Here is a 22,540-nt window from a genome sequence, read left to right as displayed (position 1 = left end):
CTAATAAGAATTGAACTTCATTCAAATTTGAGTCCCGCTCCCTTTCTGCGAAGGGAATCCCCCTATCATGAAACGCACCGTTGCTGCGTCAAAGGCAGTTAATAATAATAATAATAATAATAATAATAATAATAATAATAATTTATACCGCGCCCATCTGGCTGGGCTTCCCCAGCCACTCTGGGCGGCTTCCAAAAAAATATTAAAATACTGATACATCAAACATTAAAAACTTCCCTAAACAGGGCTAGCTTCAGATGTCTTCTAAAAGTCTGGTAGTAGTTGTTCTCTTTGACATCTTGTGGGAGGGCGTTCCACAGGGAGGGCGTCACTACCGAGAAGGCCCTCTGCCTGGTTCCCTGTAACTTGGCTTCTCGCAGTGAGGGAACCACCAGAAGGCCCTCGGCGCTGGACCTCAGTGTCCGGGTAGAACGATGGGGGTGGAGACACTCCTTCAGATATACTGGACCGAGGCCGTTTATGATATCCCCGCCCTTCTCCCCCACCTGCACCCTTCCAAAAGCCCCCAAACCAACTTCCGTCTAACCCACAAAAACGAGGAGGCATCTGATCTGCTCTGCAAGGTTTTATCTCTACGAGCTCGAAGAGTCTTGCGCATGCTCCGCGCGGAAGCGATGCTCCTTGTTGTTGACCGTGTCGCGATCACGTGGCAGGGGCCGGCTTTGGGGCAAGCGGCGGCAGCGAAAACGTTACTCGGCAGTTGGGACGTCTCGCTCGCCCCGGGCTCGCCATGAAGGCGGCGCGCGCTCTGCTTGTAGCCGTAGCAACGCTGGGAGCGGCGCCTTTCTGCACAGGTGCGTTTGCAGGGCTTTCCTCTGTCTGTGCGCCACGGCGGCCGAGCCCGCCTTTCCTCGGGACTGAGGACGGGGCGGCGGGACGCCTGTGTGTGTGTGTCTGTGTGTCCCTTTCTCTCAGCAAGAGGAACTGAGGGTGGGCGCGGGGGTTCATCTGGGCTCCCCGTTGCTCGTGGGCGACCCTCTTCCTCATCCCTGGGACGGGCGAGGGTCGGCAGCGAAGCTGAGGGCTTTTCGCTTTGGTGCAGCCTCGCGTTGCCGGATAGGAAGACGCGCTTCCAGGAAAGGCGGCGCGAGTTCTCTCCGCTCCGAGCGCTGGCACGCGCTGATAATGCAGGGCTTCCAGGAATCGGGCTCGCTTTCCGCTTCGCTTGCGCTCCTAGATTTGCCTGCGGTGGCTTTTGGGGGAAGGGCTGTGGCCCGGGGGAAGAAGACTTGCTTGGAATGCAGAAGGTCCGTCCGTCCCCCTCAACTCCGCTCCCGGAATCTCCAGGCAGGGCTGCCCGAAACCTCGGAGAGCTGACCTGCGTGCTGGTCAGTGTAGCAGACAATACCAGATGAACCAATGACAGCTGCTTGGTGGGATCATACTGGGGGCACGGGTTAAGTAGCATGGGTGGGTAAGTTATGAGGTGTGTTTCATTGAGTTGCTTGCAAAAACGCACAATACAGTGATACCTCGGGTTACATACGCTTCAGGTTACAGACTCCGCTAACCCAGAAATAGTGCTTCAGGTTAAGAACTTTGCTTCAGGATGAGAACAGAAATCGTGCTCCGGCGGCGGCGGCGGCGGCGGCAGAAGGCCCCATTAGCTAAAGTGGAGTTTCATGTTAAGAACAGTTTCAGGTTAAGAACGGACCTCCAATGTTAAGAAGGATGCTTGATCATAAATGATTGGCCACCACTAAACTAGATTGAAATTAGATGATAAGTGAGATTAAGGAAAAGACAAATCCTTTGGGAGAACTATCAGATTATACTTAAACGAGTGGATATAAGATTGTAAACAAGATGATAATTTGCTTGAAAAAACTTTTTAACAATGTAAGTGGGAGCAGGAGACGTGAGGAAGTCCAAACAAGTTATGAAATTTTGTGTATGATATAAGCAATGTTGTTTGTTATTTATGCTTTTCTCTTATAAAAATTCTTAATAAATATTATTTAAAAAAAAGAACGGACCTCCAGAACGAATTAAGTACTTAACCCAAGGTACCACTGTAATAGCAAAATAAAATAGGTGCTGAAAATATGGATAGCTATGGGCATACCCTGCTGTATGTTAAACTGCTGTTTCCCTTTGCTGTAGTTAATAGGGTTTTGACCTTTACCACGAGCACAAGATGTAAAGGCTTGTAAGCAGTATTTTTTCTTTTAAAAATGTTTAGGGGTACTCTCATTTTCCTACTCATATTGAAATACTGCCCCTCAATGAGGCCAAACTGAGATTCACAAAATGTTTAGGGGTATGTGTACCCCTGCACCCCCCCCCCCCGAAAAAAGCGCTGCTTGGAAGTAGTAACATGCATGACAGAAACAGCACTCTATGTTTAGTCCTAGAACTTTATCCTCATGTGTGTATTTTTGTGAATAGATATTGCACCCTGTTATGATGAGTACATAAGAAAAACCTTGCTGGATCAGACCCAAGGCCTATTTAGCGCAGCATCTTACCACTGTGGCCAACTTGATGTCTATGGGATGCTTACAGGCAGAACACCTCCCTCATTGGTGTTCTCCTGTGACTAGTGTGCTGCCTCTGATCTTGGAAGCTGTATGGACTCATAATGTAAAACATGCAGAACTTTGAATCCTGCTTTTTAAAACGTGTGTAATATCTTGTTCTGTAGATACTTTTGTATCTATACTATAGCACTTGTGTACCTGCCCCTCCCTAAATATCTGTGATACTACTTTTCCCCTTCAGTGCTCTTCTCAAAACCCACACAACCTTTGCTATATTCACTTAATCCTAATTCCAAAGCAGCCCAAATTTTAAGTGTGTTGGAACTGCATTTGACTGCATTAATCTTCTCTACCCTCAACCCTCCTGGTGTTGTTTTCCCTTATTGTCTGGTTTAAATTGAAAGCTCCTTGGAACAGGGAGATGCCTGTTTTTCCTTACAACACTTTGTAAGGTGCCATGTATGCTGATGGCACTATATAATGACCAGAAAACATGTTAGGACAGGACTACGCTTTCTTGGATCAAGGAGCCCTCTGCATGTCTTGGACTACAACTCCCACTGTCCCTAACCATTGACCATGTTGGCTGGAGCGGATTGGAATTGTAGCCCAAAACATCTCGTTGGCGAAGGCCATTCTATGCATTGGCATGGCCAACTGTAGAATTGTACAATAATGTCCTCATCTGTGGTATCCTGTAAGGGAAGCTTGACAATTAGGAGCAATACAGCTTTTAAACAGTACTTTCGGTTGCTACCTTAAATACAGTAAAATAATGTCAGTCTGTTTCTTATAACTATCACTGAAGGGCTCTTCAGGTCAGTGATATGCAGCAAACAATTTTCCAGTGCTTTATTTTTGCATCCCCCCCCCCCCATTGTATAAACTCTTTAGTAATAATGAATGGATGCCAATTGAAAATGTAATAAGGAAACTTGGCAGTTTCAGTACTTTGGGCATTGTTTACTAATTGCAAGTTAAATAAAAATGCTAGATTAGATCACTCTAATTTCCCAGTGCAAATTATCCTATTAAGATGGCCCTAATTGGAATTGGAAATGTTTCCAGGAAGTTCACATCACAGCTGTAGGTCTTCAGGTTGACTGTGTGAAGAAGCAAACTGATGCAAAAGGGGTAAACCACAGATACTGTGTGTTCCAGCCAAAGTATTCAACCAGTGCATGATCAGTATTTGTCTGAGGGAGGCTGCACAGTGTTCCCAGAAGGAACAAGGATTGCCCTGCCTGTTCCTGCTTGTGTCTTAGCACATTTAGACGGGAGGGCTAAAGAGGATTTAGTTTCAGTGAATTGGAGAGAGGGTACAGATGTATTTCAGGGTATGGTGTGGATGTAGTAGTAAATTGCAGAGATGATTTGCAGTAGCTGCTGGCCGGAAGCAGGAAACAGTTTTAGAATGTTATGGGGAAAGGATTGGAATATAACAATAGACAAGCATTGTGTCTCTGGGATAAATTCCTGTATAGATCAACCTCAACCATGTTCAGAGAAACATCCTTCCAAATGGTTCAAAAATTGTATTTAACATTTTTGAGACTGTCATGTATATCTAAAACCTCCTCATCAATCTGTCGGAGACCATGTGGCAAAGTGGAGTTGTTCACCCATATGTGGGAAGACTTGGAGATCTCAGAGATAAATGGAACACCATTACAAAAGACACCAGAACTTGCTTTTTGAAATGTGTTCACTGGAAAAAATCAAGATGTTGTGAGAAACTGGTCAGGTTTTTATTAGTGGCAGCAAGAACTCAGATTGCTAAATACTGGAAAGATTTACAAGGACTTCCCTTGTTGAAGTGGCACAAAAAGTCTTATGTAAAAGCTGGCACAGCAGTTATGGATCACAAGAGGTCATAGGAAGAAAAGTTCTTTTTCAGTGTATTGATTTAACTTTATAACAGCAGAATCACACAGCTATTAAAGGTGCAGAAGCCCTGTCCCCTTTTACATCTAGGTATTCTACTTCCAGCAAGAGTTGTAAAACTAGATGGCATTGGTCCCCTTTTAGGCCTATTCTTTGAATTTTTTCTTTTAAATGCATGGATATTGGTGTGTGTTTTTTTTTTTTTTAAATGTGGACTTCATAAATAAGTGAAGTCCAATGTTTCATTAGATCCTTTGAGTATTTCCCCTTTAATGGCATTAAAAAGCTAATTCACTCAAAGTCTTATTTTCTTCTCTGGAATTAGGGGTGAGCAATAAGGTGGTCAAGTTTGCTGATGATATCCAATGATTTAGGATGGTTAAAACAAAAAGGTGTGTAGCAAAGAGCTCCAAAAAGATCTCTCCAGTCTGGATGAATGGGAATTAAAATGACAAATGCAGTTCAGTGCGAGTAAGTAAAAAGTGATGTATATTAGGACCAAAAAAAATCCAGCTTCACAGATATACTGATGAGACCTGGCCAGTGACTGACCAGGAAATGGATGTTGTAGGTTGTGGTGGATAATGTGATAGAAATGCTGACTCAATGTACAGCTGCTGTGAAAAAGGTGAGATTCATGTTAGAGATCATTAGGAAAGAGTCAGAAAACAAATACTATAAATAACATATTTTCTTCATACAAATCTCTTGGAATAAGGTATGCCAGAATTGTGGAATTTTGTGTGCTCTGTGGACAAATATCGTATTTTTTGCTCTATAAGACTCACTTTTTCCCTCCTAAAAAGTAAGGGGAAATGTGTGTGCGTCTTATGGAGTGTATGCAGGCTGCGCAGCTATCCCAGAAGCCAGAACAGCAAGAGGGATCACTGCACAGTGATCCCTCTTGTTGTTCTGGCTTCTGAGATTCAGAATTTTTTTTCTTGTTTTCCTCCTCCAAAAACTAGGTGCGTCTTATGGTCTGGTGCGTCTTATAGAGTGAAAAATACGGCAATTATCTGGTCCTAGCTGTGCAGGCCAAAGTGAACAGATGTGTGGGACCTCCCACCTGCAAATCACTTGATGTCCCAATGATGGCAGATGATTGGGTGCTTTGAAGTCTAGTAGTTGGGACCTCAAAGCACCACAAAGGGCCTGCAGATATCCTGCATAATGCTTTAAAGTGCCTGAGGCTTTAGTAAAGTCTGCTTTCTGTAGGCATCAGCTTCAAGACCTAGTTTCCCAAGCTGTACATGTAATAATAATAGGCTTCAAATTGCACAATACTGCTGAAAAAGCAAGTGCACATTTGCATGGGTGTGCTTTAAACTGTTCTGATGACTTTTGCTGGAGCAAACATTAAAAACTGACTACTTCCTCAGAAGACTTGGATAGAAAGTACCTTGTCCAGAAAACATAAGAATCAGAAATGTTGTCAATATTATGCCACCTCAACACAGGGTTACTCTGAAAGAAGGTAAGGAAATCTCCATATTTCACTTCCTTTTCTGCAGATGTTTATGATCTGCTTACTTGCATTTCATGTCTGTTTCCTGTTGCTCTCTTACTAAGTTCTTCGGTAAAGTGCAGAAGGTGGTTAATGGCACACTGCATGCAGTTGTGTCTGTTATAGCCTTGACATAATTCTTTTCATTTTTCCAAAATATCCATAGGGTTGACATGTTTGGAACCACCTCAGAACGTTACAGTTTTCATTGTTGATACGAACATCACTCTGAAATGGCTCTGGAATAATTCGTGTGGCCTCAATGGGACCTTTTCAGTTCAGTACCAAAGGTAAGTTCTCAGTTGTGCTGTGACTCACATCAAAGACTTATAACAGAGACTTTTGAAATGTTGCTGGAGCTTTTCTTCGGTATGTGAGTTCCGTCCTAGTCCATGAGTTGCTGTATCTGCCAAAGAAAATGTTTACAAGACACCAGATAGACAGAACAGCCAGTTGTGCCTGTTGGAGGGGTAAAACTGCAAATGCTATGATGTAGCATATATTTTGGACCTATCCCAAAATTAGAAAATTCTAGAAAGACGTAGCAATAGAAATTAAAGCAATAACTGGCTTTACTTTACCCACAGATCCTCTAATTTTGCTATTTGGATATGTTAAAGAAATTGTACTAATAGAAGACATGGGATTAATGAAACATCTCTTAACTGCTGCCAAAATTATTATTTGTTAAAATTGGCAGGGGCAGGGGACGAACGGAATGAGAATACCATCCATGAACGAGTGGACAACTAAAATCAGGGGCATATATGTATGGCTCGGCCTATGTATACTTTGAGAACTACACATGGCTATCTTACCTATCTGTAACCAGCAAAAAGACTGATACTGATGAATTGGAAAAATAAAAATGCGGCTCTCTTTTTTTTGCATTCCGGGTGCTGTGGATCAAAATTGAAATTAATTTTACACAAAGATACTGTAAGGAATGCTTACTGATCCATAATGTCTGAGGACTGCTTTGCTTTTTTCTTTCAGTGAATCAGACAGTGAAGAGAGCAATGCTGAAAGCTGGTCACTTATTCCCGAGTGTCAGGCCTTAAGAATCACAGAATGTGACCTTTCATCAGCTATAACAGACTATTTTCAGCTTTATAATGTGAGCGTAAGAGCAGACACAGGAGAAGAGCACTCTTCCTGGGCTTATTTAGTATTTTCTCCTTATACAGAAGGTATGAATGTGTGCCTAGTTTATTCAAGTTACGCTTTATGCAGTTGTTAAATATGGGACAGGTGACCAGTTGCAAATGCCTAGTTGTTTCATTATCTGACTTCCAGATACCAAACTGTTCCTCTCTGAGGCTTACTCCCTAGTAAGTGTGTTTAGGATCACAGCCACCATCCACTGAAGGTGGCAAACAGTGGCTGTTCAAAATTATGGGTTGTTTTTTAAAGTGAAGGAATATCTTCTCATAGAGGAGAGTGGCACACAATTGAGTTCTGTTTTAAAGTCCAGGGTGGGGTGGGGGAACTCATTGCTGCCCAAAAGGTTGAGAAACACTGGTGTGAAATGTTATTTTTCACTGTGAACGATAATGAGTAAATTCCAACTTCACAGTATTGGTTGCTTCATAGTTCATTGAATAGAGTATTAGTTTCAAATTTCGGCTGTGGTGTTAGCATTCCAAGCAGTGCTGGGTGGCTTTGACTAGCCACCCTTTTAATTCTCTACAATGCCCCAGAGTGGTGCTAGGTCAAGTGTATGTGGGAAATTAAAAAGCTAGGTGCAGCCACCACCTGACGCTGCTCAGTCTTGGGGCCCTGACAGCCGCCCAAGAATGCTAGAGGCTGATGCTAATCCTGCTTCCACTCTCCTTTCCTGTCTGTTGTGGTGGAGGGGTGGGATTAGAATCACGCCAGCTGCAGGAGGTAGGAGGGAAGGTGAGCAAGGAGTTTATTGTTTCTTTGCCTCATAGGGCCAAACTAGAGGTAACATATGCTATGTAATATGCACTCGTGTAATTGTTGGGGGAGCTGGAGTGCATCTGTGGCACACAGGGAGGGTACTTACTCTTTGACCCTGCTATGGTCCCTGTTAGAATGAGACACAGCTACCTCACACCTGCTGTTCACAATGGAATAAAAATTCTCATTGTGTATAACCTGCAAGGAGGGGCCCAGTTTCAACTGGGACTGGCAGGGGCAAAAGCCCCTCTCTCTTCCTGCCACTGTCACGGTCTAGTTTTTCTATTCCCCCTGCACTAGCTATTTATTTTTTAGGTAAAACAGCTATGCAAGAGTGAACTTTGTGGCAAACATCACTTAGGGAATTTTTTAATATTTAATGCAGTGTTGTTTTTAACACGCGATTGGGAGCCACCCAGAGTGGCTGGGGAAACTCAGCCAGATGGGGGCAGGGTATAAATAATAAATTATTATTATTACTATTATGACTATTATGACTATTATTATTGTGGTTGGGAGCAGAGTCACTATAATCAGAATGTATGCTGCTTCATCAAAAGCACTATGAATATGAATAGTACAAAGTTTTAAGTGTACTTAAGTTATGTTGTTATCTTGGTCTGCAGCCCAAGTCGGTCCCCCAAGAGTTCAGTTAGAATCAATATATGGAGGAGATGTGAAAATCATCATTTTCAGTCCTGAAGCAAACCAGCAAAGAAAAATGTGGGACCTGTCTCTAAGCTACAAGCTAACTATCTGGAAAAACTCATCCTATCCTCAGGTGCTAAATTTCTCTACACTTAAGATTTGCTTTGTTTGCAGAAATATTGCTTCACATTTAAATCATGTGTTACATGTATTCACTTCCAGAGCAAAAAAATGCTAAATATCTAAAACTGCACTCCTATGACCATTTATTTAGAAATCCCATGGAACTCCATAGTGCTTTCGCTAGCCTGCAAAATCACATGGTAGTGTTTCAGTTTGTGTTGAGAGCTCTTTGCCAGTATCTCAGCTTACTTGTGTAACCTGAATGCATGAGATGCTTAGTTGCTTGCTTTCAGCTTTAGAGGTGCCAGGAAGTAGTCTACAGGCTCAAATCCAAACATGTGAACAGCTCCCCAACAGGATCTAGATCTGTTTACATCTGGCAAGGAATTAAACCTTATATCAAAATGCATGAACAGGATTCCATAGTATAAATAACACTAGAAATAATAAATGCAGCATTTTATGTGCATATCCTATTGCATGTTATGTTTAAACCAATATTATTATTACTCTTTATTAAATTTATATACCACAGGGCAGTTTACAGTATAAAAACACACAACATAATAACAAATGAAACAATAACACCCCTCAACACACACTCACTTTAAAAGGCTATACTGTAGATTGTTTAATTAGCCAAAGGCCTGGGGAAAATGTTTTTTTTCCCCTGGTGCCTAAAGATATGTAATGAAGGCGCCAGGCAAGCCTCCCTGAGGAGAGCATTCCACAGACCGGGAGCCACTGCAGGGTATTGCCACCCTCCAGACCTGATCACAGGGTTTGTGTCAGTTCATATGGAGAGAAGTGGTCCTTGAGGTATTGTGATCCTGAACTGTTTAAGGCTTTATAGGTCAAAACCAGAACTTCAAATTGGACCAAGAAGCTAATTGACAGTCTGCAGTTGGGCAGTCTGCAGTTGTTGTATGCTCAGACTATTTGGCCCTGATGAGCCTTTGTTGTACAGATTATCTTCCTCATAGTAAGATTTTTTAAATACAATATAGTGATGGATTTCATTGCAGAAACAGAAAAACTGAAAAAGAAGTTCTGTCTTACGCACAATGGTGCCATTTTTATATTGTGGATAAAATTTGACCTAAGCAGATACTCACTTTGCTGAGTATAGTAAAACAGAGGTGGCAGACCAACATGTTTTAAGATGGATCTCTTTGCATCCCAAGTCCTTTAACTGGCATTGAATGATTGAGCATGTTTTTAAAATGTTCAAATAATAATAAAATTATAATAATTTATTCCTCGCCCTTCTGGCTGGGTTTCCCCAGCCACTCTGGGTGGCTTCCAACAAAATATTAAGATACCATAGTCTATTACACATTAAAAGCTTCCCTAAACAGAGCTGCCTTCGGATATATAATAAAATACAATCTGTTCATTCAAGCTATAGATGTCATACTGTATATCTGTCTTTCTGAAATAATGATACCAATATTAGTATTGTTGACCCAATAAAAGATTACTTTATCTTAGCTTTTTTTCTGGATTCACATAAAAATAACTGCCCATGGAAGTAATCAACAATCGTAATATGTTACATGCAACTGTCTGTTTCTGCAGGAAAAAATCCAGGATATTTTTCCAGGACAAAGCATTCAAGACCTTGAGCCAGAGACTGCTTACTGCATGAAGGTTAAAGTACATATGGTTGATCACAATGCTTTCAATAGTCCAGACACCTGTATACAGACACCAAAAGGTAATTATTTTCTATTGATTTTAACAATTCAAATTTGTTCTAGTGTGCTGGGCGGGCGTAGGTGGGGAATAAATCTCTTTGAAGTGGGTATTCTGTGGCTAGAATCAAGCAGGGTGCTTCTTGTGCTTCCACGAGCACCTTATCCCTGCTTTTTGTTTGTAAAGAACATGTCTTGCATAATATTAGTGGCATTTATTTGTATAATATGGTATATGTATATGCCCTGGGCATGGTTTGGTGAGCAACCCCTGAGTTTCAGAAGCTTCATGACCTTTTGGTCCTGGCCTCTTTATAGGATTGGAGTTCCAAACTATTGACGTGTAACATTGTTCATGAACCTAACTGGACGGATTGTTTGTAATTTTTTCTTTCCTCCTTTTTATAGCTTGGGCTGGTCTGCCTCGTCCTGAAAAGCTCCAGGTTCACGCACTGAATACAAACTTTGTTTTGCATTGGGATAATATGTATGATGGAAATGTGAGCTTCATTGTACAGTTTCTCAAGTAAGAATCCTTGCCATGTCTGTCTTCAGTCTTAGCTTTTTACATTCCATCTAATTTATGATTAAAAAGCAAGCCTGATAGGTAACTTAAGGAAGTTGTGAAACTTTGAGCAGGAGCACTTGAGAAAATGAGCAATCTGATTGGACCAGTTTGCAAACCATTATCTGATGTGTGAGGAGCTTAATTCTGCTTGGATGGTATCTCCCCCCATCCCCAAGGGCCAATTTTCACAGGTATGTTGGCCAACCTACCTGCCAAGCACATGATGTCAGTATGATACTAGAGGATAGGCAGGTGGGCTCCACCACAGGGACCAATGGGCCAAAAAGGTTCCCCACTATGGGCTATATTTTTGTGGGGTTATCCTTCCATTGCATGGGCTGGAACACTGCAAACCAAAGGATTCAAGCAGGTCATTGATCGGGTGAAGTATGTGGTGGTTACTTGCTGTCCCTTCTATGAAAAGACAACATATTCAATGACAATTAAATTGTTGATTGTGTCAGATCAATTTGACTGCCAGTGTGGTGTAGTGGTTAAGAGTGGTAGTCTCGTAATCTGGAGAACCGGGTTCGAGTCTCCGCTCCTCCACATGCAGCTCCTGGGTGACCTTGGGCCAGTCACACTTCTTTGAAGTCTCTCAGCCCCACTCACCTCACAGAGTGTTTGTTGTGGAGGAGGAAGGGAAAGGAGAATGTTAGCCGCTTTGAGACTCCTTAAAGGGAGTGAAAGGCGGGATATCAAATCCAAACGCTTCTTCTTCTTCTTCTAACCCTGCAATCCCATGCAGCTCACATGAGGCTCAGTGGAGCTAACATTCAAGTAAACATCAACAGTTAGGAACTGTCTGCTGATACATGTATTGTACTTATTTAATCAACCTTCTGTTGTTCTAATAGTGGTTTTGAAGCACAGATGTCTCATGATATCTCAAAAAACTGGCGTAATGTATCTGGATGTGAACACATTACAACCAAATACTGCGATTTATCACGTTCCGTCAACTTCATTGGAATTTACTATCTCCAAGTACAGGCTGTGAATAGGCATAGTAAATCACCTTGGTCTAAAATGCTAAAATTTGAGCCTATAGAAGACAGTAAGTGCTACCTTCTTCTGATATGCGTTATGATTTATAGGTGCTGCTTTTTTGTGTATGTATTTGTTAATTTTTGCAATCTTGTACAGCAGCCTATACATCATCACATTGTTACATTTTCTTCTTGTGTGGTTAGAAAAAATTAAGACCTTCACAACTTATAGCTCACAACAGTTTGAAAGTTCAGCAAGCTCTACTCCTGTGCAACCTCTTTTGTACCACAATGGCACCAGTGCCATTGAAATGAACTGGAGTTACCTATCACTAGTTCCTGGTGGCTGCTTGCTAAAACTCCCAGATGTCGTCAAAAATAATATGCTTAGATTTAGAACTTGCCCCCAGAACCAATAGCAACAACAACAACAACAACAACAGTGTGTATATATGTTGCAACTTAACATACCACAGTATCACAATTTCCATCAGTTAATTCATTTTACATTCTACTGAAGCAGAGATTTTGCCTTGTGCTTGAGATTTAGCAACAACATTATATTGCAACATGTTTTGTTGAATTCAAATGTGTTAACACATTGTATAACATTGTTTTTAAGCTAAACTGGGCCCACCAAGTGTCAAGATTAATGCCAGTGAAAATTCACTTAACATTTTCATTACTGCTCCGGGAGAATCTGAAAAAAATCTGATGAGTAAACACTATAAGGAGTTGATTTACCATGGTTGGTACTGGGCAGACTCTTCACCACAAGACAAGGTAATGTATTTAAAAAAAACAAAACATAGATAAAAGCATGTATTTAAAAATTGACTCATAATGTAGCCTTCCTGTTCTTTCTCTAGGCCATCTAGAACCCCTTCAGGTTTATGCTGAATATGGTTTCTCTGGCTAGCTAATTCAATGTCAAATGTGCCTGTATGTAGTGAAGTGCTTCAGCATCATACAAAATACTAGACACACACTGTCCCAAATGCACTGAAGGGTGCCCATCTGACACAGATAGCTAATCTCTGGCTAATCCTACAGGTGTTTGAGGTTGAAAGAATGCATGGCTCAGCAACATACAACAACCAGGCCTGCTGCAACTGGTTGGAGTAGTCATAGGCACTAAGGTTCTAAGGATCAGTGCCCCACGGGCACCTGTCAGTTGTTGCCAAGCCCTGGGCTGCATGTTTTCTTGACCCTCAGTACAGTATACCTGGAATTTGCAGAGCCTATAGTACAGCCATTACAACTTGCACCCAAAGTCAGAATGTCAGTCTTCAAGCTTTGTTTTCAATAAGTGCTTGCTCTGGTTTACATTGTTATGTATTTTGTTGTTGTTGTACAGAAGAAACTGGAAAATAAATCTTCACAATTTATAATCCCAGGCTTGAGCTCTTCTACTGTATACTGCCTAAAAGTACAAGCATTTGCACCAGCATATAATAAAAGTAGCGAGCTTAGCAGTGAGACATGCACTGAAACTGCCAAAGGTATGAAATACTTATTATTAGTGTTTGGTTTTTTAAAAAATGATACATTGCTTTGTATTTTTGAAAAAAATCTAAAGTGATGTGTTTTTCTGAAATTCTATGTTGTACAACAAACTTCTGAAATTCTATGTTGTACAACGCAGGTGGCGCTGTGGCTTAAAGCCTCAGCGCCTAGGACTTGCCGATCGAAAGGTCGGCGGTTCGAATCCCTGCGGCGGGGTGCGCTCCCGCTGCTCGGTCCCAGCGCCTGCCAACCTAGCAGTTCGAAAGCACCTCCGGGTGCAAGTAGATAAATAGGGACCGCTTACCAGCGGGAAGGTAAACGGCGTTTCCGTGTGCGGCTCTGGCTTGCCAGAGCAGCTCTGTCACGCTGGCCACGTGACCCGGAAGTGTCTCCGGACAGCGCTGGCCCCTGGCCTCTTGAGTGAGATGGGCGCACAACCCCAGAGTCTGTCAAGACTGGCCCGTACGGGCAGGGGTACCTTTACCTTTACCTTTTACAACAAAACAACAATTCCGTATAAAACCATAAAACAGGAGTATGTATACAATCCAATCTCTTGGTTGCATATGCAGACAACATCACCAATTTTTAACATCTGGTTTAGAATATATTAACCTTGGCTCATATTTGATTATTAGTGGTATTATTACCACTAGTGGTAAGATTTATACCCTGCCCTAAATTACATTATCAATACAGATTATGTATATAACTTTATATGAAGAATAGAACACAAATTTGAAAGCTTAGTTCAAGTAACTGAACAGAAGTTAATTGTAAACTAAGATTGGCACATTGGGATAATTATGAAAAATACCCCCAAACCATGCACTTTTTATTTAACATGGAATGTTTACAAAGAAAGGTTGACAAAGAAAGGTATCTTATATGTAAATTTGACAATTATTAGCGTGCACTTTTACTGGAACCGATTTAAATTTTGAGGTTTTGTATAGGGAAGAGTGAGCAAGTGCGCTATATCTCCATCTCTTCCCCCTTCACAAAATCTTTTCTTGCCACAACAACTTTCCAAGTGCCATAAGTTTAAGTTGCTGGCTTTAAAAATAAGCTTAAGAAAGTGGTTATTGCAGAAGTTTTTTCAATATATAACTCATTTTAATTCCTTTTTCTTTGCAGGAAAATCTTTATATCCAATCATTTTTAAAGTCTTTGGAATTACTCTTGGTGTTTTTGTTTCAATAGTGGTCTTAACTGGTGTTATATATTATATACGCAAGCAGATCAAATATGCATTCTTTCCATCATGCCACCCTCCACTGATCATAGAGGTATGTATAGATGGCTTTTATTACTTTGCTATTTGCAGTAGTAAAATTATAGGACAAGTATTCTAGAAATCACATCATGGGTGCTTATTATGTATGCAGTGCTTACAATAAGCATACATTTGCCATTTACACAGAGAGAAAGAGAATGTGAGATATTCCCAGTGTTCTTAACAGATAGGTCGTTGCAGGCTCAAAAATGGCATGCCTGTACCTGGAGTTCCTCTTCATGCAAGGATCTCTGGACTGGGGTGTATATATTGCATTACCCTTGAATATATTGTGTAGTGAATCTGCCTGACATATTACTTGGGACATCCTATAGATCTAATAGTGGGTATAGAAATGGCATTTTAATTATATCTTGCTGTGTATAATATCCAATAGCAGCTGGCGTGGCTGTGCTGTTTTCTCATCTCCCGAATGTGAAAGTTGACTTGCCCTTACTGAGACAGAGAGGAGCAAGGCAGCAGGAATGTGGTGCAGGCACAGTGCAGACACAGCAGCAGAAGCAGCAGATTGGTTCCACTGCAGCACCAGCACAGGGATCCTGCTGCCTTGCTCTTCTCCCTCTATTGACTACAGTGGGTCTACTCTATGAATAACATCGGAGATCACACAATGCATTCAATAATGTATTTACAGCATGAGTTCAGAACTTCCGGCCCATGGGTGTTTTCATTATTTAAATGTACATGTCGACCTTCCTTCTAAAGTAGCCTGGAGCCATAAACACACAATGATAAAACACTCCAGAGAGCCAGTGTGGTGTAGTGGTTAAGAGCAATAGACTCGTAATCTGGGGAACCGGGTTCGCGTCTTCGCTCCTCCACCTGCAGCTGCTGGGTGACCTTGGGCCAGTCACACTTCTCTGAAGTCTCTCAGCCCCACTCACCTCACAGAGTGTTTGTTGTGGGGGAGGAAGGGAAAGGAGAATGTTAGCCGCTTTGAGACTCCGTCGGGTAGTGATAAAGCGGGATATCAAATCCAAACTCTTCTTCTTCTTCTACATAGTTGTTTCTGAAAAACTTGCTTCTCATCTAAAGTTCTGAGTAGTGATGCTGAGCCTGAGAACTTTGCTGTTATGTAGTGGACCTCTTTCTTGTATAGGAATAAACATCAAATAGATCCATTATTCTTGACAAATAGGATTTTTGGGGGGAAATACTTTAGACATTTTGTTAATGCACTTGTCCATCCTGTATAACACCCCCTACTCTGGATTTAGACTCTTTACATTATTTTAGTTTTTCCTCTTGTTTAATGTATAATAACAATAGTTAATAATAAATAATAATAATTGGCCTAATAACTGGCATAGGTTCCAGTTTTGCCTGCAAGGTCACCCCCCCCCCCAAGGGGCAGGTGGAAATGTGGCTGTCAGTGCATAATCATAGAATCTTAGAGTTAGAAGGGACCCCGGGGGTCATCTAGTCGAACCCCCTGCAATGCAGGAATCTCAGCTAAAGCATCCGTGACAGATGGCCATCCAACCTCTGCTTAAAACCTTCCAAGGAAGGAGAGTCCACCACCTCCTGAGGGAGCCTTAAAGGGTACTTCCAGTTGCACATCAGGGATTGAAAGTAAACCTCTCTTGCCAATCAGCAGATAGGCACTGATCTCAAGCTCCTTGGGAACAGATACACCAATCTTTGAAAAGGCTTGCAAAAGAGCCTTGCTCAGCACAACAGCCTATTACCTACCTGTCACTGTGACTTTGGGTGATGGACAGGTGGGCACCCTGGCTGTCTGTACATCAGAAGGCTTTTCCAAGGAATCAGCACTTGAGTAATAATGCACCTGGCTGTTGCCAATTTAGTCAATGGGCTACAAGCTGAAACCAGATTTATCCTTCACCACATAGCAGTCAGCATGTACAGTCTTGCATTGCAGCCTGAGCACAACTCTTTCCTGTACTAATTCCTTTTGCCTCCTATGTGTCTCTTTAACACTACTACTCCCTTGTCAAATTCCCCCAAAGTGCCACTGAAAGAAGCAGCTGTTACCAGAAACAGAAGCTGCACAGTTAACTTCCCCATCTCCCACTAGAACATCTAGGAGAGCTTAACTTGTATACTGATGTTACAAAATTATGTGTATCGCTTTTCTGCATCTAACTGATTGTCCACATCTCTACTTGTGTCATATCAGTGACTGGAGGGGTATGGGGAAGTGTAAAATGTTGTGACATCAGGGCACAAGTTAGGAGCCATTATGGATGGGGAAGCAGAAGCTAAATATGTGGGTACAAACTTTGGTGTGGGCAGCCATGCATTAGACATAATGTGTACCGTGGTTCTAAATCACTTGTTCCTAGATCTCAGACTGTATTCTAGTGACTGGTGTTGCCTGTTTAATGCTTCAGAGCAGGGATTTTATCATCTTTTTCAGTGTTTCATATGCCAACCATACCCCCATCCTTAATAAATATTAATAGTACATTATTATAACCAAACACAATAGCTTTCTATAGCGCCCTGTATGTAGACATCAGTAATTCTCATTACTTTCTGTGTACTTTCCCACCTGCAGAATATTGAAGGAAAAGATTTGCGCAGTTCCTACTTGCTAACTTCAGAAGAGCCAACAGAAAATTGTGTTGTCATAGCTGACAGTAGCATTCTAAATGAAGTTGATCTGACCGACTTTAAAGACCAGAAAGAGTTGGAAGAGATCAGCCAAGACTCAGGAAACTATTCCAATGATGATGGTATCTCTAGGACTAAAGACTCCCATTTAATCCAAGAAGAGAAAGTAGAATAACTCTGTAAAATAATGGGTAGAAGCCATTATTATGGGTAGATGGGGGGGTGCATAAATAACAACTTGCAATTTATGCATCTTGCTGTTAGCTTCCATATAAGAAAGACTTTGTGCCAAGACATGACCTGACAACTGGTTCTTGCACCATAGATTTTGAGTTTTCTGTATTGCTATTGGCACAAAGGCTCAGCTATGGAGAACACTTGATTTCACTACCAAAATGTTTACTTCATTTTGACGGGAAGCTGGTGCTTAAATGGAAGTTTACAAACATGTAATATGTTTGTGTGTGAGTGTGTATGTTAAATACAAAAAACATCCTAAGATAATCCTAAAGCTAGACTTTACCACTATGGATGCTGTGTTGGTTGATAAAGCATAAATAACTGTGAGGATTACTGCACATCTATAGGTTACAGCAGAGTAACACAGACTACAGCAGTTTCGAAATGTACTGACAGGATGGCTTTTCACAGGGAAATAATTTTTGCTATAACCAAACGCATGAAAATATTGTTACCATGTTGTTGACTTTAGGTGACTGACAGAGCACAGTCTTAACAGAATGCCTTCTCTGTGTTGTATTTCATTGTTTATGTGACCTTATTCAAGATCACATATAGTCTAGCCAGTATTAGTTTATACCAAGTATTCAAAACAGATGAAGGGTTTCAGCCACGTGGATACTTTGGAGAGTAAGTGTAAAATGTCTTTCTCTCAATGGTGGTCGCACTTACTATATTGAACAGCTTTCCTTCAGAATTTAGACATTTGCCACCTACATTTTTTGTTTGCTGTATATTAAAAACATGTTGTCTGACCATTAGTGCTTTCCGTTTTAATGCAAATAAAGCAAACTCCTTTTGAGAAAGGTTTTTTAAAGAAAAAGTCTTACCTACAATTTAAGTTGTAATAAAAAGTACAAAAAATCTTAGGAACTAAGCCTTGGAGAATCAAAAAAGTTGAATGGTAATTAGGGGGTCACCAATAAATACTTGATTTGGGGCAAGGAAATCACTAGCCAATTCTCAAAAAGTTAAGACTTTTTTTTAGAATGAGCAGAGACATCCCTAGTTAAATTACTTTCTGGGAACTAGTGTGGTTTTTACTGTGATTTCTTCATTTAGTCCTTGCCAACCAGGGAAACAAACTGCAGCTACTGACCAGGCCTTCAGTATTTCTCAGAATATATTTACTTTCTAATGTGTTTCCTTTTTATAGGGTGATGAAAATTAATATATACTTGGGGGGGGGGGAATGGGAACACAACGTTTGTGAACAAGATGGATTTATTCTGATAACTACTCTCACTAGCATCCTCCAATAGCAATGTGAGAAATGAAAGCATTTTCACTTGCATAAAGAGTGTGCCCAAATTTAGTTTGTCTGTATAGGTGTCTAGCAAGCTAATGCTATGAGAATGTGTGACTGCAATTATTGCCATCCATTGCTACTGTTATTTCAATTAGTTTGTGCAATTCAGTTTCACAATTCACTATCCTGTTTAGAAGTGTCCAAATGGTAGCATAGCGTTGTTTATTCAGTGTTAACACACCAGTGTACTTAGCCCCATCAGTGAATACCTGTTTTTGCTGAAATGTGAGTTCCTAAGGCACAGTTATCATCTGTGTCATCTGGCTGTTCTTCTGAGTAGATGGCTAGCTGATGTGGGAAGTAGAGAAAATGTTTACAAAGCACAATCTCCATTTATCAGCAGGCCCTCATTTAGCTTTATGTTTGATTTTGGGGGATGTGTGTACAAGCAGCATTGCAACAGGTCACCTACCCAACATATTATCACCCAACTGCCTTGGTAAAAAAACAAAACAAAAATGCCTTTGTGTAAATAGTTGTTTTTTTAAAGTGAAGTGTGTACGATGATTGTATTGCAATATTAACTGTTGCTGATAGTTAATGAAAACTAAATTAGGTGACCTTGGAAGGTCAGAATGTAAGTGGGTGGGTGGGTGAGAGAAAGAGAGAATTTGCCACGCCTGCACCATCTGTTTTCAGGTAGACGCCTCCTTTCCACATATTATTTGGTTTAATGTGAAGACAGGGGCTTGATATGTTTTCTAGAATGTATGAAGGGCTGGGGAAGCAAGTATATGCTTACATATGTTTATATGTGAAATAACTGACTATGGATGTCAGGTAATTCCAACAGAAGCAGGAGTGGAAATTGCCAGTTTGCTTTTTTGTTCCCTGTCCAGAACAGAAATCAATCCAGCAATCAATGTTCACTGTTGTTGCTGTTTCAGTCCACAGATGATATATACTTTATCACTGTTTTTCCCATTTACATGGCATTTCTTTTACATTGAACTGAATAGTGTGGAATAACATAATAAGATCAGAATTATGTAAAATTGCACCAGAGCAGACAGCAAAACAAGTAACAGCGGAGTGAATGAACGAATCTTTATTTGCATCAGCCACCAGCCATAGGAATAAAACAAACAAAATGCAGTATACAGAGGATAAAGGTAAAAAAAATCAGTTATATAAACATTTTGGGGGGATTTGGATCAATAGTCAAATAGTGGATCTTATTCTAATTGCCCTGGCTAAGAACCTTGCAACCTTTGCTGTCACTTGCTCCTCTTGGTCTGCTAAGAGAAAGGAGACTGGCAGTGGTTGGGAGACCTGGAATGGATAATAATAGAGGGGTGATAACCTCACTCCTCAAATCAAGTAACAGCAGAAGCCTAACTTCAGCACTGCATGTGATGAACATGTTCTGAAGGGAGCATCCTGAAATGTTCCTGTCAAAAGTAAGGATGTAAGGAGTTAGCCATTTCCATCCTGTCTTCAGTTCATTGAAATCAATGCTTTTCCCATTCTGCTGCATTTCAGCTTTCGCTAAAACCTGTCTTCATCTCGCTAACCACTATGGCCAAAACTAATGTAATTAATTAGGTAATTAATTATGTAATCAATTTCAATGGAAGGAAAAGGTCAAAAACAATTCAGAAAATAACATAGTTATTTACATAATGTTTGCCGATTAAGAAAAGAACAATAGCAAACATAACTCATACTCACATTTCTGTTACTGACCAACAAACATGCAACTTGCAGCAATTTCTGCTTCCACTTCTGTTTCTGGTGGAATTCTCAGACAACCCTAGTGTAAAGGGCTCACTTGTGTTCTGGCATGTATGTCAACAGGATCTTATTTCTGTTGTGTTACTAGCGTTGCACTATTGACCAAGAAACTATAATGCTTAAACCAAGTTTCCCATGCTTAATTTAATCCTAAAGATGCTGATATGTAGTGCCTTTTAAAGTTAAAAAGTGTGAAGTCCTTCAAACCTGATTTGTATGGTACTCTAGTCTTTATTTAATCTACTCCATCATAGCAAAACATATTTATTCATACTTCCTCGTATTGAACTCAATGGGACTTGAGTCTGAGAAGGCATTTGTAACACTGTGCTGTATCCCCACCTCCATTCTGTGTCTTTCTTACTTGTTGGGTTTATAGTTATCTCAGGACTTAAAACAGGAAATACATCAGATTTGAAACCAACTTGCTGTAATAACTAAACCCACATGATGCATGACTCATACTCTCACCTATCCATAGATGCTGTTATGACAAGCAACAATCAATGCTATTCCTCTGCACACATAACTGATTATTTTTTATGTTTCCATGTATTGGTACTTTGTGGACATTGTATTGCATTTACATGTGGAGTGGGACTCCTCTGCAGTGTCCTTAAGTTCAGTGAGCAATTGTATCCGATTGTGAGGATAAAGAGATCTAAAGATGTACTGTTAAAATGTATAAATATAACATATTAAGACTCTGTGTTTTGTTTTTTTACCCTAGTGGAATTTTTATCCTGTTACACTTTTCTATTATGGCACTTAAGAGGCCAACTTTGTAGGAGTTTTATTTATAAGGAAATTTGTGTTGATAAATAAAGAAATAATGCCAGATACAACCGATTCTGCTCTGATCTTTGTTCCAGCCAACCGGGCTGTTGTAACTTGATCAACGTATGTGACACAATCTCTCATAGTTGAAATTTAAAATCAGCCTGTACCAAGAAATGAGATTGTTCTTCTTGTTTGCCTGGATGGAGAATAGAGAGGGATGTGCAAGTATGTTTACACCTGTCCCATCCACTTTTGGTCCTCACCTGGTGCACCACTGGCCTTATGCCTCTAGAAGGTTGTCTATAAGAGAATGTAGCATTTGGGCTGAGAGGGGTTCCCCACCCCCTGGTCTATACCTATAATATGAACATATAATGCAACTTCTCAGGTTATACCACAAGTCCCAGGAAAAAGCTACCCTAGAACCATTCTCTAGGCTGCTTGTAGTCTGGGGCTTCTCAACAATCCCAGAAAAGCGTTATCACAGGTTTTTGCTGTATATGTAGCCTGAAACTGCCAACAGTAAGAGTGATGATCTTGTAGCACAGCAAAACTCCGTAGATTTTTAGCTCCTCAGGATGGACAAATGCAGTGGCAGAATCTGACATTGCACATACGGTGAGACATAGGAAAAAATTACACAAAGCATGAGCACATCCATGTCAACGTGACCATAACCATCGCCTTGCACTAGGGCAATAACTAAAGTGTTACAGTGGAATACAAATATGAAAAACCTACACCGAGTAGACAAAACCAGGCTGTCTTGTAGATTATGTGTTACAATGACACAAAAAGGGAAAGAGAATGGAAAACCTTGAAACAGAAGCTGGGATCAGGAACAGTTGAAATGAAAGAGGATGGGGGCAAGAGACAGGACTCCTCCTTTCAGTTCCTATCCTCTCAAGTAAACCTCCGTTTCAATATAATAAAATGATAATTTGCAAGGTCCATCTTCTGCTCACTCCTGAATGTTCTGTGTCCAAGAGACAAAGGTTCCTCTGCTGGGCTCACCTCTCCAGGCTCACCCCCCGCTCCAGGCTCACCCCCCCGGTAGAGACACCCCGTCCCATTTTTGATGAGTCTCTACAACAGCTGTGGGATGCTTGAAGATGGCTCTGCCTTGGTTGGCTACCTTCCACATCCAACTCCATACTCGGTTTTAAGTAGAGATGCACAGGTAACACTGCCAGTCCCCCTTCTACAAATAATGAGGTGAGAGAGCATGTCAGTTGCCTACGCAGGTCACTGAACAGACTGAGG

At 41.0% G+C, this 22,540-nt stretch overlaps 1 protein-coding gene across 1 annotated transcript; it reads left to right on the top strand.

The window, feature by feature from the left end:
- Positions 1-619: 619 nt before the first annotated feature.
- Positions 620-21,339, top strand: IFNAR1 (interferon alpha and beta receptor subunit 1). Its single transcript, XM_083736835.1, has 11 exons — positions 620-815; positions 6,056-6,179; positions 6,886-7,079; positions 8,439-8,593; positions 10,162-10,300; positions 10,686-10,803; positions 11,703-11,902; positions 12,457-12,617; positions 13,192-13,336; positions 14,478-14,629; positions 17,159-21,339. The coding sequence occupies exons 1-11, from the start codon at positions 752-754 to the stop codon at positions 17,387-17,389; spliced, it is 1,683 nt and encodes a 560-aa protein (XP_083592961.1). The 5' UTR covers positions 620-751; the 3' UTR covers positions 17,390-21,339.
- The last annotated feature ends 1,201 nt before the right edge of the window (positions 21,340-22,540 follow it).

Source organism: Podarcis gaigeae (genome assembly GCF_964106915.1).
Source record: "Podarcis gaigeae genome assembly, chromosome: 4".
NCBI lineage: Eukaryota > Metazoa > Chordata > Lepidosauria > Squamata > Lacertidae > Podarcis > Podarcis gaigeae.
The sequence above is the reverse complement of the archived record's forward strand: the minus strand, read 5'-3'. Positions and strand labels throughout refer to the sequence as shown.